Raw genomic sequence first — 23,302 nt, 5'->3', positions numbered from 1 at the left:
GAGGAAGACTACACCCTTTTCTACAGGATCTCTGCTCCAGTAGAACCACACCTGACACTCCAGGAGGACTGCAGCCACATTTCCAATTGGACTGCTACCAACATCCTGACCAACAGGGTGTCAGGTTGTATTCTGACTCGGTCAGAGTTGTTTTGGTTTACTGCATTGTTTATTTTATCCTTTTATTTTCTTCTCTATTAAAGAACTGTTATTTCATACTCCCATATTTTTGCCTGAGAGCCCCTTAATTTAAAATGTATAGCAATTCAGAGGGGTGGGGAGGGTTTACATTCTCCATTTCAGGGGAGGCTCCTGCCTTCCTTAGACTCCTGTCTTTCCAAACCAAGACACATACCCATTCCCTTTTATCCTAGAGTATGATTTAGATTCTGGTTTTGATCAATGTTTTCACACACACAGATTTAGAGAAACTGAATCACTAGCTAGCGGTTTCTCCTCAGCTTATCAGCTGCCAAAAATTCAATGTCAATCACATTCTTCTGTGAGGACTACAGCACTTCTTCACTTTGAGGGCAAAAAAGGAATTCGCAGTACCTTAAATCTGAGAACACCCTCACAGAGGTACACACAGAAACATTAAAAATCTCAAGTTAGACAACTGTGTGTAGGAGTGAAATAAAGAACTGATGAAAACACAAAAATAATTCCATTTAAGGAAGATAAAGATATTCAGTCCACCAAGAAAAAAAAGATCATTTACTTGCCAACCATAAAAGAGATTTGTTTGAAGGCAAGAAGCAGGAGAGGCCACCACCAAAGCAAGCCATTTCATACCAACTCAAAAGCTCCTCCAGCGCCTGTGGCAAACTTAGTGAAAAAACAAACATCATTCCCCTCCCCACCATCCTTCAGCTTTACTGCCAAAAATAACATTTCTTGGTCCCTAACTAAGAGGACTTTACATCTCACTTAGTAAAAGCAGTTTGGATATAGTCAGTATACTTGGCATGCATTTAAGAGAACATTTCTTCCCAGAGAAGCAATAAACTGTTATTCTGTGAATAAATAGTGGCTGTGTCCAAAAGCAGGTACTCTTTGAAGCTGAAGAAAACATCTACATAGAATTTCATTCTCTCCACCTTGCTAGCCTCAGAGTCAAAGGAAAGAAGCAAATGCTTGCTTTCTATTACATATTCCAAAATGGACACCAATCTGCTGTACAAGATTAAACCTGTTATGGTTTAAACCTAGCTCACAACTAAGCACCATGCAGCTGCTCACTCACTCCCCCCACGCCAGCAGAACAGGAAAGAGAATCAAAACTTGTAGTTTGAGATAAGAATAGTTTAATGATTGAAATAAAATTAAAATATAATAATAGTAAATATGTTTAAAAATAAGATTAGAAAAACCCAAGAAAAAACAAGTTATGCACAATACAATTTCTCACCACCTGCTGACTGATGCCAAACCCCATCCCTGAACCCTGGTCAGCCCCTCTTCCAGGCAACTCCCTTTAGTATATATACTGGGCATGATGCTCTGTGGTGTAGATTTTTTTTGACCATTTCAGGTCAACTGTCCCAGGTGTGCTCCCTTCTAGTTTCTTGTACATCTGCTCACTGGCAGAGCATGAGACACTGCAAAGTCCTTGACTCAGGGTAAGCACTACTTAGCAACAACTAAAACATGTTTATCAACATTATTCTCATACTGAATCCAAAACATAGCACTGTACCAGCTACTTAGAAGAAATTAACTCTATCATGGACAAAACCTCAGAAAGGAGAATAACAGTCAGGGAGACCACACATGGCTAGAGCTGGAACTGACAGATTTACTGGTTGCAAGTGGCTGTATCACTACAACGTCAATTTTATAGTGACAGAATAACCTCACAGGGACCTTATTTTCAGAATGGCACAAGACTTCACTGAAGATGCATGCTGTGAGTGTATGAGGAAAGAGGTGCATTTCTACAGACTGTGGAAAGCAACAGATCTGCACAGAAGCCCAAAGACAACTACTCCAGCCAAGGTCTTAAGATGTCTGGAAAAAACAGGTACACCTTCATGACTGACTCCAAGTCCTGCCATTAGCCAGCTCCATTCTTAATCTCCAACTCCACAGATCAAATCAGTGATGAGGTCCAGTCTTCTTCTCTTACCACATTCAGTCTTCAATTTCAGAGCAAGGATGATACAACTCAAGAGTGAAAGAGATATAGTAATGTCCTGAGTTGGGTATATGATGCTTGTATCCCCAAAAATCTGTTCTGTTTATGCTGAATAGTAAGTTTTGCACTTTTAAGACTTGTTCTGAGAGCAAAGGGGGGAGAGAAGTGCGTTTCTTAGCTAAGAAACTTAATGATCTTGAATTTTATAAGGAACTGCATTGAAAATAGTTAATAAATTTGTTTCTGAGACTTTGCTATCTTAGTTTTTATAATCTTGTTGCTTTAGCTGTTCTTAGTTTTAGTGAATGGATAACTTTGTTCTAATAAAATAAGGATGTTATGGGAAAGAAGAGAGAGTAACTCAGGCTTAGACTGATTAATGTGTTATACCTGTGGTAAGGAAAAGTAGCTATACATCACAAGTTTTAGTCAAAAGAGAATTGTTTTAGCTAGAGAAGCCTTAGAGTTATTTTATAACTAGAGATTAATTAGATGTCTAAATAAGAAATTAGAACAATAAAATAATAAATGGGACATCACAAGAAGAAAAAGCACATGTGTGAGGCTTGAAAGGCCATGTGGAGGATGGCATGACAAAGATGATGGTGATGAAGTAAGAGATCTTCCCCCGACCCCTTCTCAAAATTACCAGAAAAGAACGTTAGATGGCAATACTGCTTCACAGAAAAACAGCGAGAAGAAACATGATACGTCTGTATCTGACAAAATAGCTGGCTGAACTCAGCAGAAGGAGGATAAAAGTTGCAGTGTATATAAACCCCTCTAAGTCTTTGTTTCATCAGACATCCTTGGTGAATAAATGACTGCTTGTCCCCGATACTGGCCAGTGTCATTATTAGGGATATTACTTGAACAACTCATCAGTTGTTGAAGTTTGAACTTTTTGGTTCTCTCTGATTGAAGAGGCTGCATATACCTTACAGTCCATGTAGGCAAGCTGAGGGCTTTCCTTGAATGAAAGCTTTCAGAATTAAAAAGCACACGTTCCCCTCTCTCACCCTGGCATTTTGCTCACTTTGTCTGACCCCAGTGATAGGTAATGCAGCTAAATCAGAGAACCAACCCATGCCAGCATCAGTTGCCCCTATACACAAGAAGAAATGGACATGAAAGACAGGTCATTTAGTAAAGGAGGATGAAGCAGGGCCATCACAGGAATAGGAGGAAAAGACAGAACCAGAACAATAGGTAACCACTCAATCCTTATCCTTGAGTGAGCTGCAAGACATACTAAAATATTTCAGCCATCATCCAGGTACACATATCATCCCTGCATGAGAGCAGACAGGTGATAACAGTGCTAACAGTTTGGAATTAAAAGATAGAGAAGCCAAGCAGCTGGGATCACTTTCTAGTCAAAAAGGCATTGACAAGACAATTGGAAGAAGGACAGGAGTCCTTAGCTCCTGGAAGCAACTCCTATCAAGCAATAAAGGAAGATGTTATATGTCATCCAGGCAAGTAGAATGCAGTAAAGAAAGGTAGCCAGTACCTGAGAGAATTAGTGTCATGGTTTGGAATGGAAGGAAAATTTGGGGAAGTGATGCAAAAGCTTTTTGTGTAACTGACAGTCGGTTGAACCACTGAGAATCTGGACACACCTCTTTGAAAAAGACATGTAAAGACAAAAAAAAAACGGGAACCTGCTCTTTCTTTTCCGGTTGGTGAGGAGGTGGCAGGCCCCGGCCCTGGCCCCCATCTCGCCCAGGCCGGGCCGGCTGGCCCTGCCACGGGCCGGGCCCTATCCTCCTTCCCGGGCCGCCCGCCGGCCCCCTCATCAGCCCCGTTATGGCTGGGCCGGGGCCCCAGCAGCTGCAGAGCAGGAAGGTGGAGGGGAGGCTGCAGAGCCCAGGCCGGAGCAGGGCTGGCTGCGGCTGTTAAGATCTTGCCTTCAGGCCTCCTCCCCCCAGAGCGGCTGAGACCAGAGGCCCCTGCAGCCCGTGCAGAGTGGCCCTGCGGCGGGAATTGAACACAGAGAAAAACAAAGACCAATCATGAGGCCGATCCTAACACAGTCCCAGCCGCGGCTCCTGCCACAAGTTACCAGCAGGTCGGGTATGCCCTAGGCAGGATGTTAATCCTTCCAGTGCTTCAAGCCTCCCTCGAGAGTGAGAAAGGAACAAGATGCAAGCATGTAAAGGAACAACATGAAGACATCGAGGTCAGTGAGTGTGAAAAATGTGTATTTTATGATTGGCTTTTCACAAATATTTAAATGAATATTATATGTGTTGTGTTAGAAAGTAATGCTGTATTAATTCTCTTAAGTAGTGTGGCAAATATAGTTTTAGGTTATAACAAAATGTTAAAATAGATACTATGCTCTGTATGATACTTTTTTTTCTAAAGAAAGGAGGACTTGCACTGAGATAGCAATCACAGGACACCTAAATCTTTCAGAGAAAGGGAATTTATTGCTCCATTATCAGGAGAAACTAACTTCTTCCCACCTCGCACAGTCAGGATGACGCCGTTAGGCTTATGAGGAAGAAGTTGACGATGACCAGACAGAATCCTGTATTTGAATGGAATTTATGCATCATGTATGAGGTGTATGACTATGCAACAGGCTATTGTTTTTAAGGGTTAATCCTTTGTTAACGGGTGTCCTTTTTCAGGCTTATGCTGCCCAGCAAAAAGGTACCTGGATGTCCGTAACTCTTTGTGTCTATTGTCTCATACTGTCTCATATTGTCCTAATTCAAATTGTCCAAATTATTATTACTCTAATTGTATTACTATTTTTATAACCATTTTATTACTATTAAACTTTTAAAATTCTAAAAACAAGTCATTGGCGTTATTCACAGTGAGGAAGAAGTTAAGTCCCAGATGGGAGGGAGGAGAAGGTGCCTTGGTCTTGGGGATGAAATCCTCTTGTAAGCTATGGAGAAAAGACTATTTTTTTCCTATAATGCATTAAACTATGGGGAGATGAAAGTGTTCAAATTAATACTGAGCAAAGACCTCCATGCTAAGGTAAGCAGATGTTGAAATAGCTGTGATCCTATGAGAAGTTTGAACAGAGAAAGAGAGTAGTCCTGTGCTTCCAGGAGAAGATTTCTGTTCCCAGGCATGAAGATGATATTAGAAATAGATAATGAGAACTTTTGCCTTTGAACAGCTCATCTTTAGAACGATACTCCATAAATCAACATGGCCCATCAACAAGCTGTGGGAAGGCTTGTGGAAATGGGAAGGATTTCATGATTGCAGGGTTCCCCAGGCGGCTGTTATTCTTGACAAAACTGAGAGCCACGAGAGAACTGTTTTCTTTCCTCTTGTGGAGGAATCTCCATAACCTTAACAAGAGGGACTTCTCTCCCTAAGTGAACTGAAGAAAGACTATTCTAGAGGTGGTAAACTGACTGGAAATTTTAGGTTTGATTTCTTTACATTGTCAGTGGGAAAGAAAAGGTTGTGGGGGGAGGAGAAGTGGTCTGAAGGCTTTGTTTTGATTCTTACAACTTTTTCTTTTAGTTACTTTTAATAAAAATTTCTTTATATCCTTTCAAAGATTTGAGCCTGCTTTGCCTTTCTCCTAATTCTATCTCACAGCAGGAAGTGAGCGCCTTGGTGATTGGCCAGCACTGAAGCCCACCACACTCATCAGCACATTGGTTGGGAAATCTCAAAACTGGGGAAATCTGATATTGGTGAACCAAAACCACTACACGAAATTGGTGTTTCTGCCCAGTTTTGAACTGAAACCGCCACAATTAGCCATGCAAGAGATTATTTATTTTGACTCAAAAAATGTGCAGTTACCCACAGACCCAAAGTCCAATGACCCATGTGGTGGAAATTTTATGGGAGCGCACCATTGTTGCACACCAAACCACTGGCAACAACAGTAACAATGGGCCACCAATGGTGGATGAAGTGGGTCACAAGCTCCAGGAATACAATGACAATCTCTCTTCCTCCTTTGTCTTGGCTGTGGAGAAACTGGTCCGGCAACTCAAGAGGATAGATCCTACTCCCTCCCTACCTGTATGGACCAGCATCACAGCCATGAACACTAAGTGTCCTCCCACTCGTGAGGAAGGATATGGAAAGTACACACCACAGGGTACTCTGTGATTTTACCTGTGAGACCATTGAGAGGACATGAGTAAGTGGGATAGAAAACCTACTTTGACCCTAGAGGCATGAGTATGTTAATTGCAGGGTGGTAAAAAGGCTGATTTTACTCCTGACCCTCTGGAAAGCAATTCTACTGCTACAGGAAATGGAGAATCCTATGACCAGTAGGAGAGGAACCCTGCCTCAAGCCAGGTAGAGGGACAGCTGGGTTTACTGCACTCTATGAATCAGAGGGCCTGGAAAATCAGACCCATGGGGTATCCTTATCCTGTGGATCTCTGGTAGATACTGGTGTATTTACTGCCCATCTACTGCACAGTGTACCATAATGCCATCAAGCTATGCAGAAGCAGAATCCATTTGCATTTCTGGAGTGACAGGAGTATCCCAACAGCTGACTGTTACCTAGCCTCGTGGAGGACCCTTCTGTTGTGGGGTTTCAGAAAGCTGAGGAACTATAGGTGCCCATCTCTACCATAATGGTTTACTGGTAGCACACCAACTGGGATTCTGTCATTCCCATCCTTAGGCTGATTCATCAACTGGAGAGCCAAGGAGTGATCAGCAGGACCTGCTTGCCCTTTAATAGTCCCATACGGCCAGGGTGAAAGTCAAATGGAGAATGTAGACTAAGAGTAGATTATTGTAGCCTCAATGAAGTCACACCACTGCCAAGCACTGACATACCAGACATGCTGGAACTTCCATATGAGCTGGAGTCAAAGGCAGCCAAGTGGTATGCCATGATTGATAATGCTAATGCACTTTTCTCCATCCCTTTGGCAGCAGAGGGTTATTCACAACTGTAGTGAAACAATCAAGTTTAGCCACAGCCCCGTAGAGAATCTGAAATGCTGACACAGTAGCAAAGAACCTTCCTGAATCCAGGGACATCCGCCCTATAACCTATCCCTATAGCCATGTAAGGCAATATGTTGTTAACCCTACTATTGGTCACTTATGGTCACTCTAACACCTTTGCCATTGGTCAGGATTGGATCCAGGCCAAGGGTATAAAAGTAGCATACTGTACCCCTACTAACTCGGAAGAAGAAGAGCTGAGACCCTTCACGAACCCCTCCAATAAAGCCATACTCGTGGAACAGCCAGCGTCTTCTCCTTCTCCTCTCTCTACCGCCTGCTGGAGCCTCAAGCCAAGGGAAAAGCTACCTAGCAAGCAAAGCTGAAATCATAAGAGCTGCCTAATCACTAAGAGCTGAATATTCCCTGCTTGCTAGGGGCTGACCTGCGGCCTTGGTCTGAGCGAGCTGGCTTCTGGCTCTCAGTCCCCTTGGGGGCTGAGCTCTGGAGCTGTAATAGCCTGCTCTAGGATAAGACCAATTAAGGTTCGTTTACACTACACCTGGAATTGATTGCCCAGAAGTGGAAACAGAGGCCTACCTTCTGCCATGGACTGATCCAGACTGCACTGAAACAGGGCAAACCTCCAGAATATCTGCAAAACATTGATGATAATATCGTATGAGGCAATACAGCAGAAGAAAATCTTGAGAAAGGGAAGAAAATAGTCCCAATCATTCTGAAAGCCAGTTTTGACATAAAACAAAGTAAGGTCAAAGGACTTTCACAAGAGATTCAAGTTTTTAGCAATAAAATGGCAAGATGGACATCATCAGATCCCAATGGATTTGATTAACAAGATACTAGTTGTTGGAGACTGTGGGGAGGAAAGGGTTAAAAAAGGAAGATTGGTAAAGAGAGTTGTGCTCAAGATGACCTTGCAGCTGGGGGGTACTAAGAATATTAAGGCTGGGAAAATTCACTGTTGTTTCTATCTTGAGAAGTCAGATAAGATAATGCTATAAAAAGACCTAAAAGCATTCTTCACAGGCCTAGGCCTACTGTGAAGTCAGGGGGGAAGGGAAATAAGAAGCTTGTAGATTGTAAAACACAGCCTTGTGAAAAATTGTGCCTGTGCCAGGCCTTTGATATATGAGACCGGGAACAGCCTGAGTCCTTTTTGCCCCTGCTAAAATGACATAAGCTTAGCAGTGTATGGGTCCCTATTTTGCCAGCAAAATAATGGAATAAATCCTTTCTTCACACTTCACCTGTGGATCTGGCTGGACAGCAGCCAGGCAGAGAGGGGCCTGGGCATACTGACTGACAGCAGACTGAACATGAGTCAGCAGTGTGTCCACACAGCCAAGAAGGCCAATGGCATCCAGGCCTGTATCAGGAACAGTGTGGCCAGCAAGACTAGAGAAGTGATTCTTCCCCTGTATTCTACATTGGTGAGGCCACACCTTGAGTACTGTGTCCAGGTTTGGGTTCCCCAATTTATGAAGGATGTTGAGACCCTGGAGGGTGTCCAGAGAAGGGCAGCAAGACTGGTGAAGGGACTAGAACACAAGTCCTATGAGGAGTGGCTGAGGGAGCTGGGGTTGTTCAGCCTAGAGAAGACATTCAGGGGAGACCATATCACTCTCTACAACTACCTGAAAGAAGGTTGTAGCCAGGTGGGGGTTGGCCTTTTCTCCCAGGCAACCAGAGACAATACAAGAAGACAGAGTCTTAAGCTGTGCCAGGGGAAGTTTAGGTTGGACATTAGAAAAAAGTTCTTCACAGAAAGAGTGACTGGGCCCTGGAATGGGCTGCTGTCTTAGGTTGCAAATGCAAGATGTGGCTGGGGAGTGTGTATTCTATTGCCATCTGTTAGATGTTGCAGTAGTATTAATCAAGTTACAATAAGCAGCTCAGATAGTCTGGTACCCTGGGGGCAGAAAGAATCGAGTCTATCCGAAGAAATGGGGTCCGTCACATGGGATAACTGTCTCAAAGCAACTAAAACCAACATGTCCTCTCATCCAACCCAGCGAGGAGCCAGCCTTTCCCTATAAATGGATGATGAAGAAGAAAACAGACACCAACTTTCCACCCCTCAAGAGTCTCACAACCACTTTACCCCCTGATAAATCACAGTTGTCATGTTCCAAAAATTTTAATGGAAGCACTAAGGTGTTACCATACAAAAGTTACAAAAATGGGCAGCTGTTTTTTGAGATATGCCCTGGAACTCATAGTACAATATTCATTGTGGATATTTGGGATTGTTAAGACCAAAATCAATAACCCTACAGTCAGTAAAGTGTTGCATTTCTGACTCAGGCAATTACTATTATGCATCAAGGAAGCATTAGTGTATGTGTTGCTATGTATCTTTTCAGTACTCTTGGTGATTATTGTTGCATTGTTTTGAGTAGGATGGGTAAGATCCAGGGGATATCCACTGAGATACTCATAACAAAATTAATTTGTCATAGGCAAATTTCAGTCGTGGGGTTCTTTAGCTAAAGTTCTGCCACTTGTCATCATTTTAAAAGATAAAAGTCATCTATTCTGGGTGTTAGATTTTTCTTTCAGGGATAAATGGGTTGCACTACTATTCTTGTGAAAATTCTTCTTACACTAGATGTCAATAAAGGCTTACTTAGGGGGGAAAAAGGGGTTGGGGTGAGGGTACACCCCCCTCTTTGAGGCTTAAGTAAATCATATAACAGTACAATGATCCTATGATAATTCAGCTGCCTAAAACCAAGATAAATGCGTTACAATGAACATTCGAAACCACAGACACCAGTCGATGTCCCTTCATCAGACATCGTGAAGCCATGTAACCAAAACAACTGATAACTACCTCATAGAAATCTGGGACTCTTAAAGTAACGGTTCATATAAAGACTCTATTTATTTACAAATTGCTTTATCTGTTAAGTTTGTTTTTTCTCACAGTTCTAAAGTTGAATATTTCAAAGTCATAAATTCAGCTTAGAGTTAAGATTTAACTTGCAACTTTGTTTACAAATTAATTTTCCCGTTTACCAACTGGTTTTCTGTTTATAGATTGTTTTTTCCAGTAGTTAGACTTTTCTTTAACAGTTTTAAGACTTGAGTGGTTTATTGTTTTTAGAGCTAAGTTGTAACTTGTAACCTAAACACTAAGAAATTCTTGCCTACAGACTCTAAATCAATATACTGCACCTTTAATGTATATAAGTCATACAAATTAAAACCATGTTGTTTTTCTGTCACCCTGTTTGCTTGGGATTCCTGCAAATAGGTTACAGAGAACAGATCACAATTTTTAGTAAAAACAAAACGGTGAGATGTTGCAGTAGTAATAATCAAGTTATAATAAGCAGCTCAGCTCAGCTCCATGGAGCAGCCTCTGGGCTGACTGACAGAAGCTCACAACCAATGGGAGCTCTCCTAGGATGCAGACATTGTATTGGTTCAGAGTCTAGGGGCACAGGAATAGACAAATGAGATGTCTCGACCTGGGAGTTTTGAATAAGCTATAAAAGGTGCTAGACACAATAAATGACGCTGTTTTCTGATGACCAAAAGGGAGTTCTGTCCTGTGTTATGTCTCAGACATATGAACATCACAGATTCAGCTGTAATAGTTAGAGGTGGGACAGTTATCTTCTATTAATTGGGCCACCTGTTAAAACCAGGTGGGGCAGTTTTCTCTATCTCTTCCACAACCCATCCTCCCTCTGGGGAGATAGCTTCTGTTAATGGGCCATTGAGTCTCACTGCATGACTGATAAAAGTACATTATCAGCGAAGGGGTGTCAGGGACAGATAAAGGTGATACAGAGACTCTATCATCAGAAGGCATGAAAAGGCACTTTATTATTAGAAATTCACAGTTCTTATAGAAACAATGGTGGACCTAAGACCTGATTGGCCTTTAGGAATCTTCTCTCACCTATTGGTCAAGAAGGGACAATTCCTTCTTGTAAACATCGTTGACAGAGATTGCTTGCCAGGTGCAGAGAATGAGATAATAATTCTTTTAATTCATTCTCTGAGCTTTCTCATAGCTTCTCAGGAAAATCCTGGGGGAACTATGTCTCTCTCTTGTTCAGAGGATATGTGATTACCACAGTACATCATCCCATTGTGAAATGCTCCACCCAGGGGGAGGATCCAAGCATTCCTACCTGAATATAATCTGAGATTTGGAACACCACAGGTAGCCTTCTCCCACTAGATTCCTAGAGGAACAGCTGTCTTCTCCACTGGATTCCCAGAGGAAAGACCAGCCCCCTCTACACTACCACTGGACCTTCAGAGGAAAACTACACCCTTCTACAGGACCACTGCTTCAACAGAACCACATTTGTCACTCCAGGAATACTGCAGCCACCATTCAATCAGACTGCTATCAACACCCGGACCAAATGGGTGTCAGGTCATATTCTGACTCTATCAGTGTTGTTTTGTATTACTGCATTTTTATTTTTATTTTCTTCCCTAATAAAGAACTGTTATTCCTACTCCCATATCTTTGCCTGAGAGCCCCTTAATTTCAAAATTGTAATAATTCAGAGAGAAAGGGTTTACATTTTCCATTTCAAGAAAGGCTCCTGCCTTCCTTAGCAGAAACCTGTCTTTTCAAAGTAGGACAGCTGCCCAGGGAGGTGGTGGAGTCACTGTTCCTGGAGGTGTTTCAGCAAAGACTGGATGTGGCACTAAGTGCCATGGTCTAGTTGACAAGGTGGTGTTAGGTCATAGGTAGAACTTGATGATCTCAAAGGTCTTTTCCAACCTAGTTGATTCTGTGGTCATGGCCATCTTGGTGTTACATCCACATATTCAATTTACACAGAGATATTGCTGTTAAGTAAGACACTCAAGCTTCTTTGGGCATTGTGAGTTTCTGGAGATAGCATATTCTAAAGTAGTCTCATTGTGAGTCTTTGTCCTGGTTTGAAAAGGAAGTGAGTTTTTTGGGAGTTTGGTGGTCAAACCAATAGGTGCTCAGATTTGAATATTGGCACCTAGTGTGGCCACTGAGGACATGGATACACCTCTGAGAACACAGGGGGTTAAAAGCAGAGAACTCCCAGGAAAACATTCTCTTGGTTCTGGTGAGTGAAAGAGGTCAGACCTCCCCTGCCCAGCTGTGGGCTGGGTGGGGGAGGGGAAGCCATGCAGCCAGGTGAGGTAGGCCGGGGCCTTGGACAGAGAAGGGAGGTCAAGGCCCCTGCCAGATGGAAGGGTGGAGGAGCACTGAGAGGCATCAGGCAGCCCCCCCCCCCCCCCCCCCGGGAGAGAGAGAGAGAGAGCCTGTTCCTGTGCTTGTGCCACCTTGAAATTTGATATCATGTGCTGGCAGCACGGCCGAGAAGGAGAAGGGGGGGATGCGGCGAGGAGGTGCCTGGCAGTCTTGGGAGAGTTCTGGGCAGGCAGAGCCTGAGATTTTAACACTTTTCTTGGATAATGGAAACCTTACAAATGCTGATCCACCTGGAGCTGAATGAGAAGAGAGAGATGAAATAGGAGGAAATGGGCCAGTGTGATGCAAGTCTGTGCAAGGGAAAGATGTCCAAAGAAGTTGAGAAGAATCCTAGGTGGGAGGAGATGATGGAGTGGCCTTGGGCTGGACTTTTCTTGTATAGCCATGGACAGAACCAGTTTTTTTCCTGTGACACAGAGACTGCATTTAGGGGGAGTCAATGGCTTGGAGCCAAGAGAGTGCAGTGATGTTATGTGAAGGAGTGGCATGAACAGAGACGATGGGTGAGGAGGGTGGTGGTGCCCTCAATCTTCAGAGAAGATCTCTGTTCTTGAGACCCCTCGGCCCCAGGGGGTGAATTTGGGGGGGAGGGGACAGGTGTCCCGAAAGTGAGAGACTGTGCTTTTTTTTGGAACTGGGCAAAGCATCCTTAAAAGGGGAACCCTAGAAGCAGCTCTGGTCCATGCGCAGTGGTGAGAGCACTGGACATGGAGCGAAGAGGTCAGGATGGCACATGTTCTCCGGGCGGTGCCACATGTGACAGGAAACACACGAGGTTTCAACTGTGTTTCCTGGGGAAGCCTATGGTACAAGAGGGACTCCTCTCTCCTTGATGAACTGAGAATTGATTATCTGAGGGGTGGTGATGGACTGAGAGTTGGTGATCTGAGGGGTGGTAACTGAATTGAGACTCCAAGGTTTTGTCTTACTGTGATGTATTGCAAATTTGGTGGGGGGAGGAAGAATGTTTTTGGAAGGTTTTCATTCTGAGTTCTGTGTATGTTGCTTTTTACATATAGTTGTAGGTTAATAAAGTTTTTTTTCTTTATTCCTAAGTTGGAGCCTGCTTTGCTCTATTCCTGGTCACATCTCACAGCAGACACTAGGGACAATATATTTTCATGGGGGCATTGCGCCAGCATCTGACCATGACAGTCTTCTTTATCAAGTGATCCAGAAGAATTATTTCAAATGAGGCCCTGAGCAACAAGAAGCATTTGAACAATTTTAACAGGAAAGAGTTCATGCAGTAGCCCTCAGGCCAGTCCAAACAGGGAGAGATGAAAAAAACCCTGTGCTCTACACTGCAGCTGAGGAGAATTACCCCACTTAGGGCCTCTGGTACTTGAGGTCAACCCCCAGGCTTTTGGACTAAGGGATGTGGAAGATCCAAAGCCTGATATACAGTCCAACTGAAAAAGAGATACTGGCATCTTATGAAGGGTTTTGAGCTGCTTCAGAAGTGATTGGTACTGAAGCACAGTTCCTTTTGGTACGCTAACTGCCAGTGCTGGGCTGGATGATCAAAGGAAGGGTCTCCTCTATACTCCATGATGCATAAGTTGCATCATGCATGTGGGTCACACTGATCAAAGCTCAAACAGGAAACCCCAGTCATCCAGGAATCTTAGAAATGATCATGGACAGTCCAGAAAGCAAAGATTTTGGAATGTTATCAGAGAAATACATAATGTGCTGTATTGGGTCTGACTGAGAGAGAGTTCATTTTTCCTTAGCAGCCCTCACAGTGTTGTGCTTTGCATTGGTAGCTGAAAGGGTATTGGTAACACACCAGTGTTTTGGCTACTGCTAAACAGCACTGTCCCTCTAACACTCCTTTCCCCCATCAAGGGGCTGGGAGGGGACTGATGCCTTAAGTTTTAGCTTTCATATTTTTCAGATTCTGTGCTGTTTTAGTGTGTAGTTCTGAGTTTCATATTAAGTGTTGGTAAGCTCTCGTCACAGAGTAGGTAGACAAAATAATTCCTCTTCGAGCCTGGAACCAAGGACAACTGTGACAGTGGGGGTTTGGAGATTATATGTTTGGTTTCTGTCTGGAGTTGTTTGCCACCTGTCTTCCCACTTTTTCTCCGTGGCAGTTATGATAATTCCAGATTTTTCCCTGTCTATCCTCAAAAATCCTGCCTCTGCAGCTTGTCTGTCATAATTTGTTACACCCATTTATCCAGAAAATTCGCTGTTCCTTTCTGCCATTGGTATGTAACTTTCCCGCTCCATGTTATGTTTACATTTGTCCCCCCAGACCCCTCCTATCTAGCCATTGATTCGTTAGACGATGTTCTCCAGGGAATCCACCCCTCCTTCATAAAAGCTGCTGTTTTTCTATGTTTCCCACTCTTTGCCACTGCCCCCTCTTCGAGCCATGCAGCTTCTGTGCCCCACCTGCACCCACGTGGCACAACGGTTTGCAGCCTCGGCACTGCTCTCCACTGTGAGAAAGAACACCCACGCAGTGTGGCAGCAGCTACCCTGCTTCGGTGCTGCTCCTGCTGTGGGGAAGAACACCTGTGCAGTGCTGCCGCTGCCCGTGCAGCTCTGCCACTGCCCACGTGGCATTGCCACTGCCTGCATGGTGCCGCGTCACCTGCCTCACTTCGGTGCCGCTCCTGCGTGGGAAAGAAATAAAGCAGCTTGGAGAAGCAAGCAAAGAGTCCTTCCTTTTCCATTACTCTGATCCTTCGACACGGGTCCGCGTTTATCGGCCGCTCCCTGGTGGTCCGGGACCCCAGCCAGTGGCCGAACCGCGATCCTGCCTGTTGGTGGCTTAGGCAGGGTGTGGCCATTCCTGGTGTGTGTGCTGATCATCCTTCCCACAATCAGGACGCAACGTCGGAAAACCAATACAAATTTCCGGCCCAAGAGCATAAACAACAGTGAATTGAAGAGAGAAAAACAAAGAGGATGGAACTTCATACCTGAAGCTATAATTGGACAATTAACTCCAATATGCAAATGGACCAAAACTTATAAAAGTGTGAGACCTCGTGACTGGTTGTCCATTTTGTGACCATTTTGGGTTCATCTTGGGTGTAGCCCTGGCTAGGCTCTTGTACTGTCCAAAGTGTATCCATTGAGGGCCTTTCATTAAATACCTACTTTATTCTTTAGCTCTGTCTAGCCTCTGTTCTAGGTCAGCCTTCTCAAGGCATCAGGACAAGATCCTGGGAGAGGACACAACCAGGCCAGCTGACCCAAATTAACCAAAGGGATATTCCATATCATATGATGTCAGCTCAGATATAAAAGCTAAGGGAGAGAGGAGGAACAGGGGGCATTCGTTATTCAACAATGTTTGCCTTCCAGAGCAACCACTATGCATGCTGAAGCCCTGCTTCCCGGGAAGTGTCTGAACATCACTCGCTGATAGGAAGTAGAGATTAATTTTTCCCTTTGCTTATGCATGCACAAACTTTGGCTTGTTTTTTTTCTTTGCTTTAGTAAACTGCCTTATTTCAACTTACCAGTTGTTTTCCATCTTATTCTCTCTGCCCTGGCCCACTGGGAAAGGGAAGGATAGAATGGCTTAATGGGCACCTGGCACCCAGCCAAAGTCAAACCAATACATGTGCTGAAGAAACCCCATTGTATAAGAAATTACCAGACAGTAGGAAACAATATTCCTAGCTTACTGATGAGCTCTGCCATATTGTGGGAAAAGATGGAAAGTCAACAGCAGCTGTATAGAGTCCCCTATGACAAGTGGTGAAAACTGCTGGAGGTGAAGGTGTGTTGAGTCAGCTTGCAGAGCTGAAAGCTCTCCAGCTGGCTTTAGACATTGCTGAATGAGAAAAATGGCCAATACTTTCTCTCTACACTGACTCATGTATGGTAGCAAATGCCCCATCCCCATGGGGTGGCTGCAGCAATGAAAGCAGAATAACTGGCAGCATAGGGGTAATCCCATATGGGCTGCTGCATTGTGGAACGCTGCTGCATTGTGAAATGATATTGCTGCCCAGGTGACAGTCACTGTGGTGGTGCATCTCCCCCCCCCTTCCCCCCTCAGCCCACACTATGATCTGAGAAATTCTCCTTAAGCCTCGGCCTTGATGAACAGCATCTGGACTAAGCTCCTCTTGAGCTTATCAACACTGTCTGCTCCCAGGAACTTTGGCTGTCTAACACGCTCATGTTTTTTAAGGAACAGCCTTGGAAACTTATTTTTCTTGCCTGAATAACAATCCAAGTGGAATAATATTTTTGTTATAGAACTTTCAAAGGAAGTTACCAACCTAAAATGCAACCAGGATGGGAAATTACTATGACTAAAGCCCACTCCTGCAACTCTATAAACAGTGGTCCAAAGTGAGACCCTTTGAGCTCTCCTGGACTGCAGCAGGCTGTGACCAGCAACCTCCTTCTGAGTGGGGCCTCTCAGAGCCACCGAACACTCAAGTTTGTCACACTGGGAGAATCACTGAACAATGCCGACAGATCCTGGGCTGATACCCCCCACTCCTCAAGGCTCAACCTTTCTCCTGCTGAAAAGATGCAAGTGCATCTGAAATGAGTATTTCACTGAACTTAAGGGGAATTTTTCACAAGTAGCTTGTACAAACACTAGGTTTGTGTGCATGCAAGTGTGCATATGCTATAGCAAATGTGCTAGGAATGCTGCTCTACTAGATTCTTAAGTACTTTAGATTTGTAAGTTAGGCCTGTAAGTAAGCTACTTTGTGGTATAATAAATTCTATATGAATCCTTTACTAAATTGTTTAACTTATCAATTAAGTTTTATGTTAAGTGCTGTTGGGCCTTTAGGCATAAACTGTTAATCAAATCCTGGCTCAGTTTAGCATGGGGATCTACCCTGAAGCTTGTGACTCAACAAGAGGGTCTTCTGTATTCCTTTTTATCCTTACCCTTTCATAGCCTTTTCTCTACCCCCCTCCAAGCCTCCACATAGATAGTTTTGGATTTATTTCAATTTGAGTTGATTGATTTTGGATTTTTGTTTTTTTCTTAGTGTGCTTTAACCATCTAGTTTTTGCAGATACCATTGCCAGTGATTCTTTAGGCAACCTTTAAATGTTCACTCACGACAGTCACGTAGATGCTTATGTACCCAAGAGTCAGGCCACTGAAGAATATCAGAATGACTAACAGGTGAATCAGGCCACCAAGATGGAATTATTTCTACCTCAGCGGGCCCATGGCACCTCAGGCCATCAAGGAAGAGATGCAACATATCAATGGACTTGTGATCAAGGGGTGGACTTTACCATGGACACTATCACACAGGGTATCCATGAATGTGAAATATGCACTGTAATCAAGCAGGCAAAGCAGTTAAAAGCCCCTGTGGTATAGAGGACAATGGCTGAAATATAAATATGAGGAGACTTGGCAGATTGACTATATCACACTCCCACTGACTATATCACACTCCCACAAACCTGCCAAGGCAAGCACCATGTGCTTGCAATGGTGGAAACAAGAGCCAGATAGCTGGAAACGTAACCTGTGCCCCATGACACTGGCCAGAACACTATCCTGGGCCTTGGAAAGCAAGTCGTACGGCAATGCGGTACTCCAGAAAGTATTGAGTCAGACAATGGGGCTCATTTTTGAAACAACCTCATAGACCCTTTGGCCCAAGAACATGGCACTGAGTAGGTATATCACATTCCCTATCATGCACCAGCCTCTGGAAAGATGGAATGATGTAATGGACTGTTAAAGACTACACTGAGAGCAGTGGGTGGTAGTACCTTCAAACATTGGGATACACGTTGAGCAAAGGCCACAGGTTAGTCAACACCAGAGGATCTGCTAATTGGGCTGTCCCTGCCCAATCAAAACTTTTACATACTGCAGAAGGAGATAAAGTTCCTGTAGCGCACAATACAAATATGCTGGGGAAAACAGTCTGGTTAATTCCTGCCTCAGGCAAAGGCAAATCCATCCATGGGATTGCTTTTGCTCAAGGACCCACGGGCACTTGATGGGTAATGCCAGAGGATGGGGAAGTCCAGTTGATAGTAAAAGGTTTTAAAATGATACAATTCGGGGAATTAGAAAGAAGCTAGACTTAGTGGGGCCCTGGAAAAATGTTAAAAATAGACTCTGAAAATATTAGGCTTTGTGTTTGCCAGATCATGTGAAATTGCACCTGTGTAAGCAGTATATGATAAATGATATAATTGTTAGATGTGATGATTGTTTAGTAATTTAATATAATTATTGTTTAATTGTAGGAAGAATCATGAGAAACTATGTTAGAAGCTTGAGGGGGGCCACGAGGAGCCCATGCTTGGATGAAATCTATGTATACAATAGAACAATACAAGTTTAATAATTAACATGAAAGTTATATAACGATAGACTATAAAAACATGTTAATCCCGAACCCATGTCAGAGTCGGATTTGGGTTTGCACCCCTGACACCCAGAGCTCTTCAATAAAAGCACCTACATATAATCATTCTCGTGATTATGTGTTTCTGAACACTAACACAGTGTGTGCCTCAAAAGGATTCGATTTTCGATGAGAAGAGACAATGAATTTAACTATATGATGTTAATAACTATATAACACTATTATCACTTCTATGGCAGCTATATGCCCATCTGTGTCACTCTAGATTTGGGGATCCAAACACGACTCCCCTTCAGTCACCACATTAATGATGAATGAGTTGTGATGAAACCAAACAAGGGCAGCCTTGATGGAATCAGAACTGGCTTCAACATGTGATAAGACCACACACTGGTTTTCCTGCCTAAAAGACTGTTATGATAGAAGGATTCCAAGGTCATGGACTAAATGAACTCAGTAGACTTTTATAGGGATGGCCCATTGACTAACGAAATTAAATTATATCTGTGTGTATATCTATCAAAAGACAGGAAAGGCAATGGTGTAGTGGACAGCCAGGCATCTGGCATGATGTAAATGGTATGGAATAAGGGGTGGATACAGTCCCCATAGCAGCTGGGATAGAGTTATTTTTTTTCTTGGCTGCTGCTACAGTGCTCTGTTTTAGATTCAGTTTGAGAATAATGTTGATAAAAGACTGTAGAAGCCCAGAAGGGGCTAATGTGAGCATTCTGGCCACAAGCCAGGCAAAACTGAAATCCAGCAAGTGGAATCCTATCAATGCATACATAAAAATGGCCCAGACATTCGGATTCCAGTTGGTTCTCATCAGCAATTAATAAAGTTTCTACTAGGTATGGGAGCACAACATTCAATATTAATGCAGTAGGATGCTGAGAAGCTGAATGTATGACCTGGGTAACAGAATTAAAATCACTGGAGTAAACAAAGCAAGTGTTATCTGCCAAGTTGCTACGGTTAAGTTACGGCTCGTGGGTGAGAAGCAGATGTTGGCTACTCACTTTGCAATTAAAGATCATAATGAAAACATTTTTTTGATGTCCTGAATGATTGAACCTGACATCTGGACAGCAGCATATGGTCCTTCGGTTCAAATGTTAACCCAAACCAGAGACTGCAGTGCACTCCACTCAGCACCTGCAGTCCCTGATCCAAGGACTGCCAGTGCATCACACTGCCAGATTTTTGCTCTGGTACAAGGTGGAATTTCTATAGTTCTAGTTGATTTGGCCCCACTAACAGCTGTGGTACTCAGTACCACAAACCTAACAGCCACACTACCAGCAGAGGGGTGGTAACAGATTTGGAGAAGAGAGGTATTATCACTGACTCACATTCCCCTTCTGATTCTCCTGTCTGGCTGCTGAAAGACAGACAGTTGTGGTTTACAGTTCATTACAGGCAATTAAATACCAAAACTATGCCTTTAACTGCTGCTGTGCTGACTTTTGCAGAACTGGTAACTCAAATTCAGAGAACATCCTACTTATGGATGGCAACCATAGATGTAAAAAATGGTTTTTATGATTCCAGACCGGGAACATGACAAGGCTCAAATTGCACTTACCTGGAAAGGAGTGCAATACACCTTTCAAGAAACTCCTGCAGGGGTATAAGCATTCACCTATGATTGCACATGCTGTACTTGCTGAACTTTTACAGACGGTCTCACTCCCTCTGGACATGAAATTATGTACTATTCTAATTGCAGGAGACCACCCTGAAAAGGTGGTGGAAGCAGCAACAGCAGTTCAGAAAGCACTTCATGAAGTCTAAGCTGAGATTCTACCTGAGGAATGTTAAGGCCAAACTGACCCTGTCAGAACAAAAATATCTTTACTGTTCAACTTAACTGCATTTAAAGAGACAGAACAGAGATAGTCTGAGTGGGAAAAATTAACTTTGTCATTAGTCCAAGCTGTCGCACAACTTGAGCCACTAAGGGGTAACCTGTTCGGACTAACCCTGCCAAGACTTGTTTTCTCTTTCCAGGAATGATGCCAGCACATCCCCACTGAAGATGAAGCTAACCATCAAAGGACTGCTTATCCTTCTTGCAGGAACAATCATCGCCAGCATGAACTAAATCTGGTTCACACATCAACAAGCTCCACCCTGAGGGTGGAGACCCTCAGTTCTTATGCTTGTTGTGGTGTGTTGCAATATCCTGTTTTACCTTCTCCCTTCCCCCTCGCCCCTCGCTGAGTGTGCCCTGTCAATCAGGCTAACATACCAGCAAGGCGTCGTGTGATAGGTGACCCTAGTACCTGGAGACCCTGCCCCCTTCACCTGGTTGGTAACTCACCTGTCCCCTCCCCTTCCCCTGTCCCCGAGCTTATAAAATGTGAATGAGACCATGCGGCTTTATTCTGTTATCAGCAGTAGCCCAGTGCAGACGTATCTGTGCTCATGGAATAAACATCTGGCTACCTTCTAGCAGAATCCGCTCCCTTCTTTTCTTCACCATCGCCAGAAGCTCTCTCCTGAGGTAAACGGAGTCCTGTCTTGTGCCCCGCTGCACTCTGCCGCCAGCCAAGGTATCTTTGAGGTATAACACCGCAGAGCTGCCTGTGGCCCAGCAGCGAAGGTCAGAACTGGCCTAGGCACCATCTAACTGGTTATATTGGGATACGTATTCCAATATATTGGCGTCCCTGTGGGTGGCTCGACCCTGAGCCGGAAAACGGACTCGCAGTTCCTCAGAGAAGCTTCTGCCAGCCGTGCATCCAGCTGAAAGGAGCCTGGCTTCAAGACTCCCAGCTAGAGACTTTGGGAATACTCCCAGAAAAAGTTTCGTGGACTGTTCGGCGCCTTTGGAAAGCCCTGCTTCATTGTGGTGAACAGATTTTCCAGAGGAAGAAAAGGGCAGCCTCTCTTGCACCCAGAGAGAGGTCCTTTTCCGGTGGAGACCTGCCTGCCTGTACCCAGCCTACAGCTTCCATTTCACGTGAGTATCTCTGCTTTCGGTAGAGCAGAAGCTCAAAAACAGACTCTGCCGCGAGTTCTGTTCCTTTTTGCCTTTGCATTTTGGCTGCGCAGCCCCACAGACGAGAATTCATAGCGTTCTAGTGTTAGCTTTCCTGCTGCGTGTTTCACTGTTTTTTAGAATTCGCGCCGGAGCGGGATCGCTCTCTGCCCTTCCCCCCCCGGCTCAGCAGCGTGTTCAGACACGTGTTAGGAGATTTTCTTTCTCTTTCTCTTTGCGGGAGAGGGGGGGGCTCTCTTTCCACGTGGCCGGGGGACCTGCGGGGGTCGGGAGTGCTCTGCACACGCGGCGGCGGGGGGGGGGGCGTCCCGGTTTCGGCTGCCACGTGGAGTAGTTGCTGTCTCTGCTCCGCGGGAGTGGCTGCTGCATTCCACCGCGGGGGAGGCTTTGTTTCTGCCTCGGCTCGGCAGGGCGTGTCCCAGCTCCCTGCTGCTGCTGCCCGGGAATTTTAAAAGCAGTATATACAGCTGCATTGTGAAGCTTTTGTCTGCTCGTTATCGCTTTCTATCTGTGGTTTTTTTTAGAAATTGGTAGCTGATTTTAGCTTTGTTTTTGGTCAGGCGGGATTAAGTACTTTGCTTTTTAACATGGGTTCCAAACTTAGCATTGTACAAAGGGGAGTGTATTATGATATTGTTAGCATTTTAATCAAGAGTAATGTGAAATTCTCTAAAGGAAAATTGAAACAGTTTATAAGATGGCTTTTTCTGCAGTTCCCAAACATTTCCCCTGAAGAAATCCACAATATTCAATTCTGGGATAAAGTTGGGAATGAATTGATAACCTTAGGACAATCTGGCAAATTACCCTCAGCTAAATTTGTGTTCTGGAGTTTGCAAATTCGAACAGCATTGCTCAAACAAAAGGAAATGGAGAAAAAGCCAAATGTAAAGCCATGTGCCTCTGCTCTCCCTGTTCCTCCCTCTCCCTCTAAAACCCCTAAACCTCTTTCCCCAAAAAAATCCCAAGCACGTGTTAGTTTTTCGGAGAGCAGTGATGTCCAAAATGGCCCCCAGTCCCTAGGGGGTGCACAAGATGGTGGGTGCCACGTGGCATCTTCCCAAACCTGGTCTTCTTCTTCCCAAAATCCTCTTAAACATCCCAAAATTCCTGCCCCATCCTCCTCTCCTCCTGTTCCTCGTGACACCTTCCCCCCTCCCCTCGCCTTTCCTGCAGTACCCTCAGCTCCGCCCCTCTACTCCTGCCAGGGGGCGGCTGCTGACGTGATGTCACCAGGTGACCCCGCCCCCTGTTCCCACGGTATCCCCGCCCCCTGCCAGCCCCTTGACCCCGCCCCCTGTTCCCACGGTTTCCCCGCCCCTTGCCGGCTCCCTTTCCCCGCCCCCTCCCCGGGTTCCCACGGTGGGGACACACCCACTGCCTGTCCCCAAACCTGTAGCTGTGATCCCAATGCTTCTGATTCAAGGGATACAGACCAGGAGACAGCAGACCCAATGCATGGTGCCATGTTGTCGCTAGCTCCTGTTACGTTTCAGCCTGCAGCTCAAGCTGGAGCAGCCCCAACTGCTAATTGGAGTTCTTTTGGATGACAATTGATTAAAGAGATCTGTAAATCTCATAAAGAATATGGTACACACAGTCCATATTTCCGTGGCCTTTTAAATTCTGAATTAAGTAGGACTGTTGTGGTTCCACATGAT

The 23,302-nt window shown here is 44.5% G+C and overlaps 1 protein-coding gene across 5 annotated transcripts in view; it reads right to left on the bottom strand.

Moving 5' to 3' along the window:
* LOC141726916 (protein FAM219A-like) overlaps positions 1–23,302 on the bottom strand; it is a 398,243-nt gene that overhangs the window by 365,576 nt on the left and 9,365 nt on the right. The window contains exon 2 of one of the 5 annotated variants that reach the window (XM_074532007.1): positions 7,646–7,700. The exons of the other annotated variants lie outside the window; for them this stretch is intronic. Within the exon in view, the coding sequence (XP_074388108.1) occupies positions 7,646–7,700 (55 nt within the window). The remainder of the gene's footprint in view (positions 1–7,645; positions 7,701–23,302) is intronic. 5 annotated transcript variants of the gene reach the window in all.

This window comes from Zonotrichia albicollis, chromosome W, assembly GCF_047830755.1.
Source record: "Zonotrichia albicollis isolate bZonAlb1 chromosome W, bZonAlb1.hap1, whole genome shotgun sequence".
NCBI lineage: Eukaryota > Metazoa > Chordata > Aves > Passeriformes > Passerellidae > Zonotrichia > Zonotrichia albicollis.
The sequence above is the reverse complement of the archived record's forward strand: the minus strand, read 5'-3'. Positions and strand labels throughout refer to the sequence as shown.